We start from the raw sequence: 18,190 nt of genomic DNA, 5'->3' as shown, positions 1-18,190 counted from the left end.
ATCCATGTAAGTGACTGTGGATCTTCTCAAACTAATTTTAATGTGTAACGTTATGTTCCAACCACTACCAAGAATGAACACCATGGTTTTTAGGATCCTGCCCTGTTATCGCAGGCGGAAAACATCTGATGCATTTTCAATTGAGGAGCTGGTAATGAGTAGCTACACAAACATGTAAATATTGCCAAGAGAGAGAGTGTCTTTGCAAATAATAACCAAGCGACCACATGTGAGTTGTAAGAAGACACCAGCTGCTGTGCCAAATGTTTAGTTCAAATACTTTATTCAGCTCGGAGTTGCGTTTAGCGTGCAGTCATAATAGCATAGAGAGACGGCGCTCGGTTTATTCCACCGTTTTGATGTCACAATGAAGAAGTGAATAATATTCAATGTAGAGGATAACAAACATGTCTTACTTTAAAACAGAATACCTAATGGCTACTAAGTGAATGTTGCTTATTGATTATATATTGTACAATTTACATGTCATTGTTTAGGGGACTTCACTGCACCAGCCATGGTTTGATACAACAGGCTGCCAGACAGAAATAACAACATGCACAACTGGGACACAGTTCTATATCCAAACCCTCCAGTCTCATTTCAGGAGTAGTTATGTAAACATGTATATTATATGCAGATATTATAAAGAGGTTCATGTTAGCCTTTGTGTTTTTATGTGAATTATAGACCCCAGAGTGCAGACCCCAGGCTAAAAGAACTGTAAGGTAAAGCTAATATCAATGTTTGTTTTTCTTTTTTTTTTTACATAGGCACCCAGATAACCCCGCAGTGCACTGATGTTGGTGTTAGTACATCCACTGTTGGCTTTGTGCTACAAAATCAACTGGAGCGCTCGTGTACATGGTGTTTTACTCCAAAGTCTAACAAAAAAGAAAACATCACAAGGCCCATTAAAACAGGCTACCGTCACACACTGTACAGTACTCTGCCATATCTACAGTATTTTAATGACAGCTGTGCAAAACAATGAATATCACACGTTACAAATAATTATAAAGTAGTAATAAAAAACCTCTGTACCATAAATAAAATGTACAAACAAGAAAAAGTAACAGATAGTATTGCGGATTATGTTGACGACATCCGGGAGCTGATGTTCGAATAGGAGTTTCCAGACCCAGACCCAGGAGGTGCTACAGATCCGCAGTTCACCACCACTGTCCACTCAGCACAAATGTCCAGACAGGCAACTGTCGTCTCTGCTTTTACATTCCGCTTTAATCCAGCGCCATTATGAAGCCCACAAACTGCCCCTCATCATCTGGGAACTCTTGACGTGTTCACAATACGGCAGAACCACGCGAACTCTCCGACACAGCCATCCCCAGCGCCATGACACAAGACATCTGTAGGCACAGTACCTATAACGACTGAAGCACATACAGAACTGATTAGACAGCATGCAATAATTATTTGTTTATTTGTTTATTGTTTTATTATGGTATTGTAATTGCAGACCATGCTTTGGTAAGACTCTCACTGATGCCACATCACAAAATAATATGAACCAGTAACTGGCGATTAAATTCATCATTACTTAAAAACTTAACTTTTAAAGAGGAACTCAGAACACATATAAAATTTTATTTAGAAACTAATGTATCCACAGCACCCTCGGCTATGGTGGCTTGGGAGGCCATGAAAGCCTTCTTACGAGGCATTATAATCCAACACGCCTCATACAAAAAGAAAACAAACCTCGCCAAATTAAAAGAACTAGAGAAGAGAATATATAATGTGGAAAAAAAAAAAGAAAAGAAATATGTGTAACAAAACACTGAATGAATTGACTCAGTTAAAATATGAATATAACATTATACTATCAAAGAAAACTGAATATTTCCTTTTCAAATCTAAACAAAGAGTTTTTGAATCAGGTGACAAAGCAGGCAAACTACTGGCCAGATATATTCAACAAAAAGCATCAAAGTCACTAATAGCAGCTATAAGGGATGTTGAAGTTACGTTGGTAAACAAAGCTCATGATATTAATAATGTATTTAAAAATTACTATATTAATCTGTATACATGAGAAAGTTCTGCCACAGATATGGAAATTGATAGTTTTATTAGCAACCTGAATCTCCCCAAGATCAGTACAGAACAAAAGCACAATCTAGACTCTCCTATAACTACAGAAGAAATATTAGAGACAATCAAGGCACTACCATCAGGAAAATCACCAGGCCCAGATGGGTTTACGTTTGAATTTTATAAATGCTACGCAAAAGATCTAATACCCCTGTATCATAAGATGCTCATGGAGGCATATGCAACTTGATCACTACCCCATCATTAAATCAAGGTATCATTACATTATTATTAAAAAAAGACAAAGATCCAACTGACTGTAAAAACTATCGGCCCATTATCTTAATTTCAGCAGATTGCCAAATAATTTCAAAAATACTTGCTAAACGGCTTGATAAAATACTAGGCTCTGTAGTTCACCCAGATCAAGTGGGCTTTGTAAAGCAAAGAAACGCATCAGATAATATCCGCAGACTAACCCTAACCCTAGATATTATGGGGCAAGTAAAAGACTCAGATGATCCAACTGCTGTTATATCTTTAGACGCTGAAAAAGCATTCAATCGTCTTGAGTGGAAGTACATGTTCCATACGCTAAGAGCTTTTGGTTTTGGTGAAACATTCCTTAAATGGATAAAGCTATTGTATTCAGATCCATCAACTGCAGTACAGATTAACGGTTTTATATCTCCCTTTTTTAGGCTGAACAGAGGCACACGCCGGGGTTCAGCTCTCTCCCCTGGCCTGTTCTGCCTCGTGCTTGAACCTCTCGCTACAGCAATTAGAAACAATCCAAGTATTAGGGGTATTAAAGTTGACAAGTATACATGTTGGTACATTTCTCAAGTGATAGCTTCAGCCCGTATTGTCGTAGCCGGTCCAGGACTCTCAGTTGTCGGCGTTCGTGCTCCTCCAAAGTGTCTGAATAAATGATGAGGTCATCCAAAAACACAAGCACCTCCTTCAGATGGAGATCTCCCATGCACCGCTCCATTAGGCGCTGGAATGTGCTTGGTGCGTTCGTGACACCTTGAGGCATCCGGTTAAACTCTCAAAACCCAAGGGGAGTAACGAAGGCAGTCTTGGGCTTATCTTCCTCCGACATTTCAATTTGGTAATAACCGGATTTCAGATCTAGCACTGAGAACCACTTGGATCCAGAAAGGGCTGAAACATGTCAACAAGGTAAACACACTTTACTGCATTGTCTTTAAAAAGAACCCAAGAAGTTAAAGTATATAAGAAGACAAAATGAACATCTTTTGCTTAGTGGAATGTGGTGTTTAACAGCAGTTGTGCATCCAAAATCCAGATCGTGCTGCGAAAATACCTCTGTGACAGCTTCCAGTTTCTCAGTAACCCTCTTCTTCCACTCCGGTGACAGTGGAGAATCACTGAAGTTGATATTAAGGCTGAATGATGGTTTCTCAGCTGGAAGATGGGTCACTTGCTGTTCGGAGAGGATGCAGTGGTATGCCTCTAAATCAGCAATGATACTATATGGTGGAATGAATGTGTCTTGCTGTGATTCATTGGTGATGACCACAGGGACCTTGCATGGTGGAAGAGCCGGAAGAGATATGAGACAGCTGCTGACACACAGGCCACCGGGCAGGGCGGAGGCAGGATGTTGAAGGAGGACACTCTGGCTGGATGGTGGAGAGGAGACTTTGGCTGAGCCCTCGATGACAATAGTGCGACCGGCCGGAACACGCACTGGGGTCTTGCTGAGAAGCCTCACAACTCCGATGTTGCCTTGATCCTTCTGCTGGTGTGACAGCTGTAGTGTCTTCAAGACAGCTCTGTAACCATGAGCACTGGGTAGGAATGTGGAATGTTCAGAAATGTACTGCTCATACAGCGGTTTGAGAGTGTTCATGCCGACGAGTACAGTAGATGGGACATCAGGTCGTGCATCTGGGACAACTAGAGCGAGTGTGGCTATATTGTATTCTTCACTAATGAATTCTTTAGGAAACTGTATGGTTATTTCAACATAGCCAAGGTATGGGACATTGTGACCAGCGGCACCTTCTACTTGGAGCAAATTGTGTAATGGATTGATGGGCTGTTCATGAAGATAGCGATTGTAAAATGAAACCGGTATTGTGGTCACCTGAGATCCGGTGTCGAGCAGGCACTGGTGAGTGTGACCAACAATGTTCACTTCTGCTGTGCATCGTGATCCAATAAGTCCTTTGGGCAGCCTTGTTGTTGGTCCTGGACTGGGCTGTTGTAGTTCTGCACAGCAAGCATGTTTCTTCGGTTTGTTGGCGGGACAGTGTGGGTCCTGCACAGTTCCTGTATGTCCCACGACAGGAACTGAAGTTAGTTTAAATGTTCATTTGAATATTGGTTTCGTGGTTACCACCTTTGCTTCTTATCATTGAACTGTTTACGTTTGGAGCTAACGAGTGCTGGGTTGGGACGGTTCTCACATTGTGGCTTAATGTGTCCATCTTCTCCACAACGGAAACAGAAACCAGGCTTTGGACTTGATGATCGGGCTTTTGGAGCTATTCTTTGTCTCGTTTGCAGCTTTGGGACTGGAGGCCCTCTTGGAGGATACGATGGACAGGACTGAGCAGACTGGGAGGCTGTTAGAGCGGCAAGTTGTTTCTGTATGTCAGCTATTTGTTTTGTGAGGATAGAGCAGCAGAAACTCCATCTTCTTCTACCACAAACTGAGCTTGAGCAGCAGCTTTCTGTTTAGTTGTTCCGAGGTGTTGTCTCATCCGCTGGGCTTTACATGCTTCACGATCTTCTTCAGTTCTTAATAACAATAACAGTTCAGCAAAAGAAGGTGGGTTTGCTTTTCTCTGCTTCAGCTGGAGCTCGGAGATGAGGCTATTATCCCAGCATCCTCTGCAAAACTGACTGAGCAGGTGTCTGTTTACGTCACTCTGCTTCACTCCTCCCCGCTTTACGGCTAGGCTCAGGGCTACTTGTAATCGCTGTAGGTATGCAGATGGTTTTTCCCCTGAGTCTTGTAAAGTGTCCATAAATTTGACATAGAGCTCTTCCCCGTCTTGTACTGTCCCATAAGCTGAATCAAGATGTTGGATGTAGATCTCTGCTGGTAGATCTGGGCTGCGGTGTTTCACAATGTCTGCAGCAGGTGGCAAAAGGCTGTCGAGGATGAATCTGGACCGTTGGAGCTCTGAGATAGCAGTGTCTTTCAAGATGAGGTCCACAGCAGAGCGCCAGGTATCATAGTCCACTTCATGCTGTGGGCGGGGTACTTTTCCAGAAAACAGCCTCAGTCTGTGGGATGAACGTATGGCAATATCATCACTCTTAACTATGTGCTCCACAACATACCTCTGGACTTCTGGTGGATTGAGTTCAGCAGTAGACATGTTATGGGCGGATGGTACAGGAGTGGCAGCCATTTTGAGTCGTGGTGGAACAGAATCGGTGGCCATTTTGTGCTGTGGTGGAGTAGACTGTTCCTTAGTGCAGCTCTGAGATGAGGAAGGGCACAGTTCAGTGACAGCTTCATTTATCTGGGTCATCAGCTCCTGTAAGACTTCAGTAAAATCTTGACCAGACATCTTAGCCACTTGTTTTAAGTCAGCCAGGTAAGTCTTTGTTTTGGAGCAACCTAAACTAGCTGCGTAAACTTTTGACAGATTTTTAACGCAGTATTCGTTTTTTGTGAAGGTTTAAATTTATATGGCAGTATTGGACCCAATAAATCAAAAGCTGAAGTAGTTTTAAATTCAACAACTAGCATTTCATGGTATTCACTTTCAGTTGAGTTTATCATAACAGAGCGCTCTATTGCACCGTATTGGAGCAGAAAATCCTCAACCTCATCTAATTCACATTTTGGTGTACCACGCACTATAACTGCATTTGGTATTTTAATATCAAGGGACTCAAAAATGTCCATATTGAAACAGAATTGGTGAGACTGTAAAAAAAAAAAAATATTATTATTATTATTATTATTTATTTTTTTTACCGTTTTTTACCGTTTTACTACCTCCTGACTAGCTACGCCACGTTTTGTGTAGCATATCAAAAAGGGGTATGCAAGGGACAAAGGGGTGGAGTTGGTGTAGGTACGGGCTAGAAAACAGAAGGCTAGGCTGTGGCTCTCTGGGAGTTAGGGAAACAGTAAAAAGCACAACAAACTACAGAGATATGGTTGGTATTTTATATCGAAAAGTGAAATATATATATATATATATACAATATTTACAATGCTCTTCAGATTTCCTCACGTTTGGTTAATACAAGTGCACAATAGGAAACAGGAGTGGTGGACAAGTCACTTTGTTAATGTCCTTTATCATTGTCAAAAACCAAAGGGTGAAATTTAATGTCTGCACTTCGTGTAGAAGTGTACATATAGTCCTTCAGGGTGTGTGCGTGTAATTGTCCAAACACGGGTTGAGTAGGTATGATGCGGGAGTGGACTGGCTGCAACAGCCCCTACCCGACCGTAGAAGCTGTTGAAGTGTCTTTCGTTGAATTCAAAGTTCCTGGGTTCAGCTCGCCATCGGGATGGTTTTCTCAACCTCAATCACCTGGCCTGTGATAAATAACAGTACCAGTCTTAATAAAATACAGTTCGGCTGATTAGCTATTAGCCATAGCTATCGGTAACTCTGATTAATAATGTATCTGCTAGCTAGCTTAATTCATAATGTACACAATTGTTCAGTGCACACAATAAGTAAAATGACATTCCAATACATGAACAGTAAATTATATTAGCATAACAATAGCCTGCAATCCATAAACAAGTTAGCGGTGGGGGCTATTGGCATGCTAGCGGCAACAACCAAAACAGACAGACAGACTCACCAATTCCTTTGCGCTATCATTTAATTTGGTCTTTTCGGCATCGATATTAGCGGTAAGGGCTCCTGAAACGTTGCATAATAAGCATAAGTTTGCGAACAACTGATGTTAAAAAATCAGAAAATTTGTGATGGTAGCTCCATACCTGTGCAGCCGTCCTGTCTCGCCTCACTCCCGGGTGTGTATGGAGGGAGGGGAGCAGGTGACTTAATGAAAGTGCGAGCGTGCGCGTGACGCGTTTAGTGACTCGTCGCCGTTGGAATATTCGCTATTGACCAAATTTGTCCATATTAACCTGGGTTACATACACATAAGATTATGCTATATGCTGATGACATTCTATGGATTACAACAGATCCCCATATATCCGTACCAGCACTACTGGAGACCATAGAATGTTTTTCAATATTATCAGGTTATAAAGTTAACTGGTCAAAATCTGAAGACCTACCATTAACTTCATACTGTCCGAAGAACCTATTTCAAGCAGGCTCATTCCAATGGGCAGCAGAAGGCATAAAATATTTGGGAATTCTAATCCCCCAAAATACGAATTAAATAATTGAAAAAAAAATTGAACAAATATTTTAAAAAAAATTGTTTAGACACACAAAGATGGTCATCACAAACCCTATCATTGTGGGGTAAAGTAAATGTTTTAAAGATGAACTGTGTACCAAAATTAAAATATCTATTACAGGGGAGTCACGTGGGGCAGCCGAAGGGAATGGCCGCACATTAGACGAGCTCCTGAAACCCATCCTTAATATCATAAATTTTGAACCATGCACTTCTAATAAAGTTGGTATTTTAGTCGTTTTGTTGAGTCGACACTACATTTGGCCGGATGAAGATGTCAGGTACCAGCAAAACGCCTTTTTTCAAAGGAGCAACTACCACGAGGCTAACTACTAAGAAACAAGCTAGCGCAGCAGCACCGACACCACCTGTAGACGAGCCCAGTGCTGATACCAATGCCACTCTGCCTGGGGCGGAAGAAGACGACAATATATCAGACGAGAATGAAAAATCTGGAAGCTTTGCATTATCCGAAGAGATGAAGAAGATGACTGCCATTCTGATGAATGTGGCGGCGGATGTAGCCAAAATTAAAAAGACAACCGAAGACCTTAAGGGCTCGGTGGAGAGCATTCAAATACGGATAGGTGAAGCGGAGCAGAGTATATCGGACCTGGAGGACGTTAACAAACAAGTTAAGATCAAGTTGGATAAATGTGACCAGAAAGTTGAGGCACTGTGGTCGCGAGTGGAGGATCTGGAGAGCCAAAGCCGGAGGAATAATATCCGTATTGTTGGTCTTAAAGAGGGACTGGAGGAGCCAGGGAAAATGGCCCAATATGTGAAGATTCTGGCGGACGCACTCGGGTACAATGATGGCGAATTTGAAATTGAACGAGCCCATCGAGTCCTTGGCACACCTGTTCCAGATCCTACCAAGCCTCCGAGGACGGTACTTGTGTGTTTCCTACATTCTTCTGCGAGAGAGAAGGTATTGCAGATAGCCAAAGAGAAGCGGGGATTTGACTGGGAGAGCACCAGGCTTTCAGTCTTTGAGGATGTTTCGAAGGAGTTGGTAGAAAATCCTTGTGAAAGAGAGTATACTTTTTATTCCCATTGTCACAAAACATACTCAAAGATAGATTTCTTTTTGATATCTCGAACCTTGGTAGATTCTGTATTAGGTTGTGAAATTGGGACAAGACCATGCTTCAGTGGAGCTGCAGGTGAATCTGAATGTGGAGAAAGTAAAGAGGGGTCGTTGGAGGTTTAATACTACGTTACTGCAAAACAAATCATTTAGTGATGAGATCTCAGAAGATCTCAAAATATTCTTTAAAATTAATATGGGCTCAACAGACAAAGTTGCCTCAGTATGGGAAGCATCCAAAGCATATTTAAGGGGCAAGATGATTGCACAAGCCACAAAAATTAAAAAGGAAAACTTAGAAAAAGAAAAGAAATTGGAAAAGGAAATACACAAATTGGAGAAAGATCTGGCAAAGCGATTTTTGAATGATAAATATCAGATACTCTGTAAAATGAAATTCCAACTTCAGGATATTTATAATAGGAGAGCTGAATATGCATTATTTCGATTAAGGACCACATTTTATGAGGGAGGGGAAAAAAGTGGGAAATTATTGGCAAGACAATTAAAGCAGCAGGAGAGTCTTACTAATATATCAATGATAAAAAAGGATATCCAAGTGATAACGTCATCTAAAGGAATAAATGAGGTTTTCAAATCGTCTTATCAAGATCATCTGGCATGATGAATGAAACTGACATTGATACATTTTTCTCAGGTCTCAAGTTACCAATACTTACTACAGATCAGAAAGAGAGGTTGGATCCTCCTATAACAGAAGGGGAAATTAGGGCAGCAATATCATCAATGAAAAATGGAAAGTCACCAGGCATGGATGGCTTTCCCATTGAGTATTATAAAAAGTATGTTGATATTTTGAGCCCAATTTTACACAAGGTTTATCTGGAGGCATATAATATAGGGTCATTACCGAGTTTATTTAATGAAGCACTAATATCTTTAATTCCTAAAAAAGAGAGAGACATCTCTGACCCAACAAATTACCGACCTGTCAGTCTTTTGGGAGTAGATTGTAAAATTTTGACTAAAATATTGGCTTCACGACTAGAAAAAATACTACCCTCGATCATTCATGGAGACCAGGTTGGTTTCATTAAGAACATATGTTCTGGAGATAACATGAGACACAAAATGATGCAAAAAAAGACCAAGGATAAACAAAAAAAAATGTGGGCCTCAAGAGAAATTAGTGGATTGGCTCTTCCAAATATGAGACTTTATAATTTGGCATTTGAAATGTCGAGGTTGGTGAAACACTGGGTAAAGGTGGATACGAACCTAGGTTGGATCAAGATTGAGCGGGAGTTAGTGAAGCCTTTCGCACCGATTGATGTTTTATCCCAGGGAACTAATACTAAAGGTTTGGACCTACATGACAACCCGGTACTCATCTACTCAAAGCATGTCTGGAGGGAGGTGCATAAATGGTGTGGGGTGTCTCATTTGAGACAACCGTATGCCTCCTTGTGGCACAATTCCATAATACGGATAGGTAAAAGAACTGTGTATTGGAGGGAATGGATTGAGAAAGGAATTCATACATTTGACAATCTTTATGAGGACGGGGAGATTATGTCCTTTGAAGAAATCATTCAGACATACGGTTTGGAAAGGAGAGGGAACTTTTGGAAGTATTTGCAATTAAGAGACTGCATCACCAAAGTAAAATTGATTCAGGAAACAAATACAGTAAGGGAATATTGTGAAGTACCTGGTGGAACACATAGAGCATCTTTGTTTTATAAAACGTTCAATAATTTAAAAAAGGGTATATGTGACAGTTTGAGAGTTATTTGACAAAGGGACCTGGGTTGTGACATAGATGAGGAAATATGGGGCAAGATACTTTTAAACTCTGGGAAAGGTATAAAGGAGGCTAGAGGGAAATTTACCCAGTATAAACTTATACATCGATGGTATTATACCCCCTCTAAACTCAAAAGAATGGGGCTCACGATGAATGACAATTGCTGGAAATGCCATTTGGCCTCTGGAACCTTTATGCATGCTATTTGGGAATGTGGGGAAGTTTATCCCTTTTGGGAGAGAGTACTAGAATGTATAGAAAGGTGGATTGGTAAAACTATACCCAGGTCACCAAGATTATGTTTACTTGGGTATAAGTCAGTAATGCCAGGGGTAACAAAATGTGAGTATGTGGTTTTAAAAGGTGGTAATAACTGCAGGGTCATTCTTGGTGTATGGAAAAAATCCTTTAAACTTTATGGATGGACAATTTGATGAAAACATATGTCTCAAAAATGAAAATTATTGGCTAAGTTGAATGATAACATATTATTGGACATATTTGTAAAATAAAATCTTGTACCTGTACCTTGTTTTGATTGAAATGCCTGTGACAGGTTTGTGATTGCTCCATTGACTAAACTCATTTGAAACCCAGCAGTACATTAGGAAAAAAAAATTTTTTTTTTGGCCTTTATGGATGTGTATATGATTTGGCCTTTTAAATTTAGAATTGAAACTAATTGTACTTGTAAACAGGTTAAACTGAGTGAAAATTAGAGATGTTCAGTTTTGTCACATTGCAATGCACTTTGGAATTTTGTTTGTTTTGTTTTTTGCTCTGGAGTGCACTGCATGTGCATGTGCATATGTACAGATGGATTTGTGGTTTTGCTTTGCCTCGGCCCAAGGTGGTGTGCTGCTGTCTGTTCTGTTATATATTGTGTTGTAAAATGTAATAAGAATTGTAAAATAAAAAAAAAATCTAATTAAAACAACAAATCAAATAAAAAATCTACTTACAATTTCCCAATCATTTATGATAAATTTTGACCGTAATATTTTGTTTGTAAGCAATTTTTTTTTGGAATTGGAAACATCTCTCAGAATAAAACTGACTAAAATGCAAATGCCAGCAGAGAAAAGGAGGTTGGGCCTCCCTAAACTAATTCTAATTCTTTGCTTCTGTCTGATGCACTTTGCTCCAATGGAACACATTGCTCCAATGGGGAATGCCACTGAACTCAAATTGCAATCCAAAACTGGATCTCTTCTCAATAATAGAAGCTTCTATTGCAATTAAGAAAACTTCTCAGATCTAGTCTTAAATAAAGTCCAAATTATTAGGCAAATCTCCATTTTAGCAAAATTATTGAATAAAAATTCTTAAAAAATTTAAATGTACATCTTAATTTGAATCTTGTGTTTGGAACAATTCAAAGCTTTTAAATAGATAAACAGTGTGTTGTGTGTGTGAAGGACTGGCTTACCAGGGAATTGTTAAACTTGCAGACTTGTATGAGGGAGATGCATTGAAATCATTTGAAAAACTGACACTTGAATATAATCTGCTAAAAAAATATTTATGGAAGTATCTGTAACTTCTAAGTCTACTTAATGCAGTTGTTGGAAGGCACTCTTCCCCTCAACAGTCAACTCTTCTATCACAAATAAAAAAAAAAAATGGGATTGGGACATGAGGCATCTTTTTTATTACAGTCATATTTTTATTCAAATAATAAATTTTCAACAATAATGTTCTACACTTTTAAAAAAACAATCTGGTCATCAGATCTTAAAATATTAATCTGACAATGATTGGATTAATGTAATGTGAAAAATATGATTGAAGCTGTAAAAACGTGAAAAATCACAAGATAATTAATTTTTAAAATCCTGAATTTAATTTTAAAGTTTAATCTGAATTTTAAAATCCTGGAATTTCTCCATCACGGTTATTTAGACTCAAGCTTTAAAAGACTCAGAAAACTGCTGGAAATGCCAAGCCAAAGGAACTCTGAAGCACCTCCTCTGGGAATGTCCTTTGATACAAAACTATTGGCGGAAGATTCTTGGGTGTATAAAAAATATCACTCAAAACACTTTTGAATTCACCCCTCAGCTTTACATTTTGAGTGATCCAAAAATGACCACTAGATGTCCATCATCAGAGTTTATTCAAACTAGTATTATGATTGGAAAACAAATAATAATGAGACATTGGAAGGACTCTGGTTCATACTAAACTGGCTAAAGTAGCCTCTTACGAACAGATGTCATTTAATATGTCAGATCGAATTTTAGCCCACAAAAACAAATGGAAAGCCTACTTGAATTATGTTAGAGAAAATTTAACTGTATGAAGTGAGGATTAACTGTAATGCAAAATGTAAAGGATTTCAGTAGTTTTCTGTCTAGGGAAAAAAAAAAAAAAAAACCTAGTGTGTATGTATGTGTATGTATTTGTATATATATGTGTATATTGGTGTATGTGTACATATGTATATATGTGTATATGTATATATACATATATAAAATGTGGTGTATGAATGTATGGTGTATATATTGTATGTATGCGTATTTTGTGTGTGTGTGTGTATATATATAGATGTTGTATGTATTATATACATATTTATTTATTTTATTATTATTTAGTTATTTAGTAAATTTTTTTGCTAATTTTTTTAGTTTTTTTTAATTTACTTTCTACATTTATATTGAGTTTATGTGTGGGGGAAAAAAATAATAGGGCATGTATATTGTGATTTATTTGGACAAAAAAGCACTGAATAAATTGCAAATAAATAAAAAAAAATAATTGTTTATTCTATCTATTTAAGTTTGTGATTTTGCAGTTGTTTCTTAGGTGTGCAGAAGTGAAAAAAGTTATACAATAACTTATTAATTCTATTTATTTGTTTGTGTATTTAGTTATTTCTTCATAAGGTTGTGTTTGCAGACTAAAGTAAATATATACTGTATATAGATTTATACAGTGTACAATACTTACAGTTACTCTGTTTGTGTTTTTTTTACATTTTTTATTGTGTATGTTCTTGCAGTGAGCCTAAAGTAAAAAATAAGTTATATGGTGTTCAAAACTTATTGTGAAATATTTTTGTATTTGTCTGTGTTTGCAATGTCAGTAAAGTACTTATGTATTTATTGATGCAATGTGCATTACCATATGTTTTATTTGATTGTACTTTCATGATAACGTTTAGCGTTTGTTTGACAATAAATTGGCACCATATTGAAAAAGTCAACCTACTGTATCGTTGCTGATGTTATGGTCCAGACTGTGCTTTGTTAATGGCATTTTGAAAGGAGTATATATTACATTTTGAAAGGAGACACACAGGCTGTAGTCCTGGATGGTCCACCGTGAATGTGGATTGGCTGGGGACTTCTTCCATTCTTGCAATCACCTACCAAATATATTACCAGTAACATGAGTGTGCATAATATACAGCAACTGAAAACAAGTTTTTGTAACGCAAACGCACCTTGGGGACTTCTTAACAGTATCTGTTTTCCGCCTGATGACACAAAATAAATAAAATGAACTACAGCAATTGCACACTTTATCATGTGTAAACATTCAGTGAGGTGTGAACTTGTAAACAAACGACGTATACAAACGTGGTTTATGGCGGAGTTTTACAGTTTTATGTTTCACTTTTAGACATATTTGATTAAACAGTATAATATAACCAAGCAAACTATATTATTGCAATTTATTTTTCACAGAAGACAATGGCTTGAAAACGTAAGAACAAACTTCGCTGATGATTTCATTTGTAATAACACGCATTATCCATACATCGTTTATTGATGCTCTAGCCTATATAATAACACTGAGCGATATTTTAAAACTAAACCATTTAGTTCGAGCTGGTTAGAAATGCACCTTTGTTAGTATAGAAGTAGTATATTGTGACGGAGCCAGTCCGTCTATGAATTTAGGTGGTGTCCCTCCCCTACACGTAACCGCAGCCTGCACTGACGTGCCCGCGCACACACACGCTGATTCATCCCGCACACACGAGTTCACTCCCCGTTTCCTCGCTGTTTCATTCATCCGCACCGTATTCACCATTTATGCCTTTTCCTCTCTTTCCTCTGTTACTAATTCGCCAACGGTGCACACTTGAGCACGTTAGAAAACTTTATTTCATACATTCCAGCTCCTACCTGTCCGATGACGCCGTCTCTCTCTCCTCTGACACGGCGCGCTTCTGCCAAACCGAGCCTCTATTTCCTGTTAGTTGAAATAGGCGCTGTTCGCGCCGTGGTGCTGACCATGTGACGCGCGTTATGTAATATCATTTTCTACACGTTATTAATGTATTATTTTTGACATTAAATGTACATTATTACTGTGTGCTCAATGTAGAATAGACAAGGTAGATGTACTGTTGACACATTTAATACCTTGTTTGCGATAAAGTTGATTGCCGCCGTCCAGTGGACGCCTTTGGTTTTAAGTTTGGTTTTTCTACCGCATGTGCTCACTTTCAAGCGTGATCGGTTCGCGGTGCAGTCTGACAGAATACGTCTCTGTTTTCGGCCTAGGGGCATCTTTGTCCGTAAGTTCAGCTTGTTTTGTGTTGTAATATTGTTTTCTTGTATTGCTATACATATCTCAAAGTCGGAACATTAGTTTGACACATTCTCGGTGTTGCCTATTGCTAGTTTCTGTTGCTAGCTCCGTCCTGTGTTTGGGCTGGGTAGTGAGGCTTTTATTTTGTTATAACATGTACAATTTGTTAATACACATTTTTTATGTGTTTTGTTGCAGTTTTACAATGAAAAAAGAAAAAAGATAAAGAGACAAATGTGGGAATAAACGTCAGTAAAGACAAGTCTTCTCCATATGGTTGTGTGGACTCTCTTTTTTTGTATTTTCGCTATCTGTCTAGCCTTGGTAGCGACGCCATCGCGAGGACAGAATAGTAGATTTAGGCCCCGTTTACACGTACACGGGTATTTTTAAAAACGGAGACATTTCCCTTCGTTTGTACACATCGTTTACACGCAAACGGCGAATTCGCCTCTGAAAATGAATCTTTCTAAAAACTCCGGCTAGAATGGAGATTTTCGAAAACTCCGGTTTTCCGGTGTAAACTGAGATAAACGGAGTTTTAGGGACCGACGTTTACCTGTTGCTATGACGATGATGATAATAATAACATTGGGAAAGAGGCTAAAACCTGCCTAAAACCACGAAATAACTGTAGAAATTTAATTAAAGTGAAGGATTTGTTGAAATTCAAAAATAAAAACAAAAGTACAGTATGTGTTTTTGTTTTGATGTCAGTTCAAACTGGGGGGGGGGGGGGGGGGTCTACAGGTCTGTGTATAGAGTATACAGCAAGGTCAAAAGTTCAAGTTAATGCATCTGATATAAAAATGTATTCAACAGGTAGCATACGTACTCCAGTTTATGAAACTGTTGACCTTTTTTCTGTACCATTTTTGGTTCTAAAGTTACATATGTTTTAAACATACCGTGTATGCAACATGGAACAAAAAATATTTACCAAATTTTAAAGACCTGCAAATCATGTAAATAAATGGATGTATTTCATCATATCTTGTGTTATTTGATCTTTGAACTGTTGATGAAGGTACATGATTTAAAAAAAAAAAAAAAAAAAAAATGTATTTAAAATGATACAAATTTGCTTGGAAGGACTGACATATTTTATAGAAATAGTTATCTTTCATTTTGAAGTAATATTAAAGTATTCGGAAGAAAAAAAGCGACAAATTATGCAAAATCATGCACCTTCTACTTCCTTGCACAATTTTCCCTCCGTTACCATGACCTTTCTTAATAAAAAATCTCATTACTCAAAAAGTAAGAGGTTTTTCAACCTAATCTTGTACCATATCGTAGAAAACTATATGAAGCAAATATTCAAACCAGTTTGTTAAGGATATGTAAGTAAGAACCACTAGTTATCACTGTTTGTATTTATTGCCCAAAAAGTGCTGCATATTTCATTCCCTCCATTACCGACATGAGTTTTTACAACTTGAAAGAATATTGCAGGGTTAACTTTACCCTATTGGAGTGTTAACTCTTTCCTACATTCTGATACCTTACTTATTTCAATAGTCCCTCTAGTTTCTAAATAAGAGCTATTTGAATGTTAACAATCTGCCCCTGTTTCCCTCCATTACCGCTTGACCGGACTCCATGGAGACACATTAGCAAGAAATGTTAATCAAAAAATGTTAAGATAGTGTAATAGTGATAGTGTTTTTCTGTCCCTGGCCCTCTCTACCTTATATTTTGGCCACTGATGAAACTTCGCGCACGTATCGTGAGACTAAGTGTGTCAAGCTCTTTAAACATGGCCGCACGCGCTACCATTTAGGAGAGGGATCTGGCTGCAGACCCTCTTGCCATTTAGTGTTGTGTCGGTCCGGGGTGTGACTGAGCTGCTGCATGTAGGCGATGATCGCTGTTAAAACTCACAATTTTCGCTCTAAATGTATGTCAAAGTAACTGTTATGCCATCAACTTCTCTAGATGCCTCTTGCCTTCATAACGAAGTGCTGTCGGGATTCTATGAGATTTAACTAAGAGGAAATGGGGAGTGTTAACGTTTGTTTGTTGTTGTTCGGAGCTAATGCTAATGCTAATGCAAATGCTAGCGGTCCGATTCAATACACTCAATACGGACCTGCGAGCTGGTGCTGGCGCTAGCCTCATTCGTTCGCATTCATTTATATGACCGCTTTAAAAGGCGATATATATATTTTGACTAATGCAATTTATTCAGTTTTTGAGCTAATATTGACAACAAATTATGATTGATATCATCCTGCTAAATTCTTGATCTAAATAATTTAAAATGACTTAATCTTAATTGTTGGAAATATGTTACTATGGAGTACTCTAGATATTGACCAATATTTGTACATGTACATGGATGGATGATTATGATTTAGATTTATTGTAACAAATTGTTATGATATTGTAGAAATGTTTTATAGTGACTTAGTTGTACATCATAATTGTATTACTCACTGCTGGTCCTGTTTTGCACAGGCCAGGTTCCTGAAACTGGACCCTCCAGAAACTGGACTCTCAGACACTGGATGGCGAGCTAAGGCCTAGAGCCTGAACCAAACTCAGAGTGCAAGCATCTGCTGCAGGTAGGAGGCGTAGCAGCTGCTCAACCCCACACACACACTCGCCCACCCGCTGCCTCCTGCTGTGGGCACTGGGTCCTCATTGACTTTGCTCAAAATCACCCACCTTATTATAACAATCTCCAGAACTCTCTTTTGTGCTTTTTTACATGACCCTGTGTGGATAACTTTTGTTGCTGTTCAACTGTACTCGGACTAAGGACTAAAACGCATTGAATCCATCGATCATAATCTGTTGTACACTGTAAATAATACATCACAATACAATCCTGTGTAGTTGTCTTATTAAACACCTCACTTCCCTCCGAGCCAAACCCTGGTCTTCTGATCTAGCCTATTGCTACTACCACTACTATATTTCATATCTGTACTAATCCTCCATTGTGGCATTGTATAAGTAGTGATGGGCAGATGAAGCTTCATGAAGCATTGAAGCCTTTCATCCAATTGGTTCACTCTGGTGCAAAGCTTCCTGAAGCTTCATTTGCTCTAGTAGGACATCTACTGGATGCAAAAAATATCAGTTGACATGAATTTGAAGTGTGTTGCATTTTGCAGAAAGCCTGTGAATAAAACTGTCAGCAAAGTAAAGAAGTATGCAAAACATGTATATTGTAGTGATGTATACTGTGTGTGTATATATATATAAATATATATAAATATAAATACTTTTACAATATATATATACTGGCAGTATGGAAAATTATTATTTGGAAATTATGAAAAAGCTAATGATCATTTACAGTGACGTGAGGGTGGTTGGGGTTGGAGTATGGACAG

At 38.4% G+C, this 18,190-nt stretch overlaps 1 protein-coding gene across 1 annotated transcript; it reads right to left on the bottom strand.

Moving 5' to 3' along the window:
* Window positions 1-294: 294 nt before the first annotated feature.
* LOC129407423 (uncharacterized) lies at window positions 295-14,824 on the bottom strand. The gene is made up of 5 exons (XM_055148372.1): window positions 14,678-14,824; window positions 14,438-14,504; window positions 13,750-13,782; window positions 13,584-13,671; window positions 295-1,394 (listed from the first exon to the last, which is right to left on the bottom strand). The coding sequence occupies exons 1-5, from the start codon at window positions 14,822-14,824 to the stop codon at window positions 1,256-1,258; spliced, it is 474 nt and encodes a 157-aa protein (XP_055004347.1). The 3' UTR covers window positions 295-1,255.
* Window positions 14,825-18,190: the final 3,366 nt, after the last annotated feature.

This window comes from Boleophthalmus pectinirostris, unplaced genomic scaffold (genome assembly GCF_026225935.1).
Source record: "Boleophthalmus pectinirostris isolate CB_2022bp ecotype Guang Dong unplaced genomic scaffold, ASM2622593v1 HiC_scaffold_12, whole genome shotgun sequence".
In the NCBI taxonomy this organism is placed as follows: Eukaryota; Metazoa; Chordata; class Actinopteri; order Gobiiformes; family Gobiidae; genus Boleophthalmus; species Boleophthalmus pectinirostris.
The sequence above is the reverse complement of the archived record's forward strand: the minus strand, read 5'-3'. Positions and strand labels throughout refer to the sequence as shown.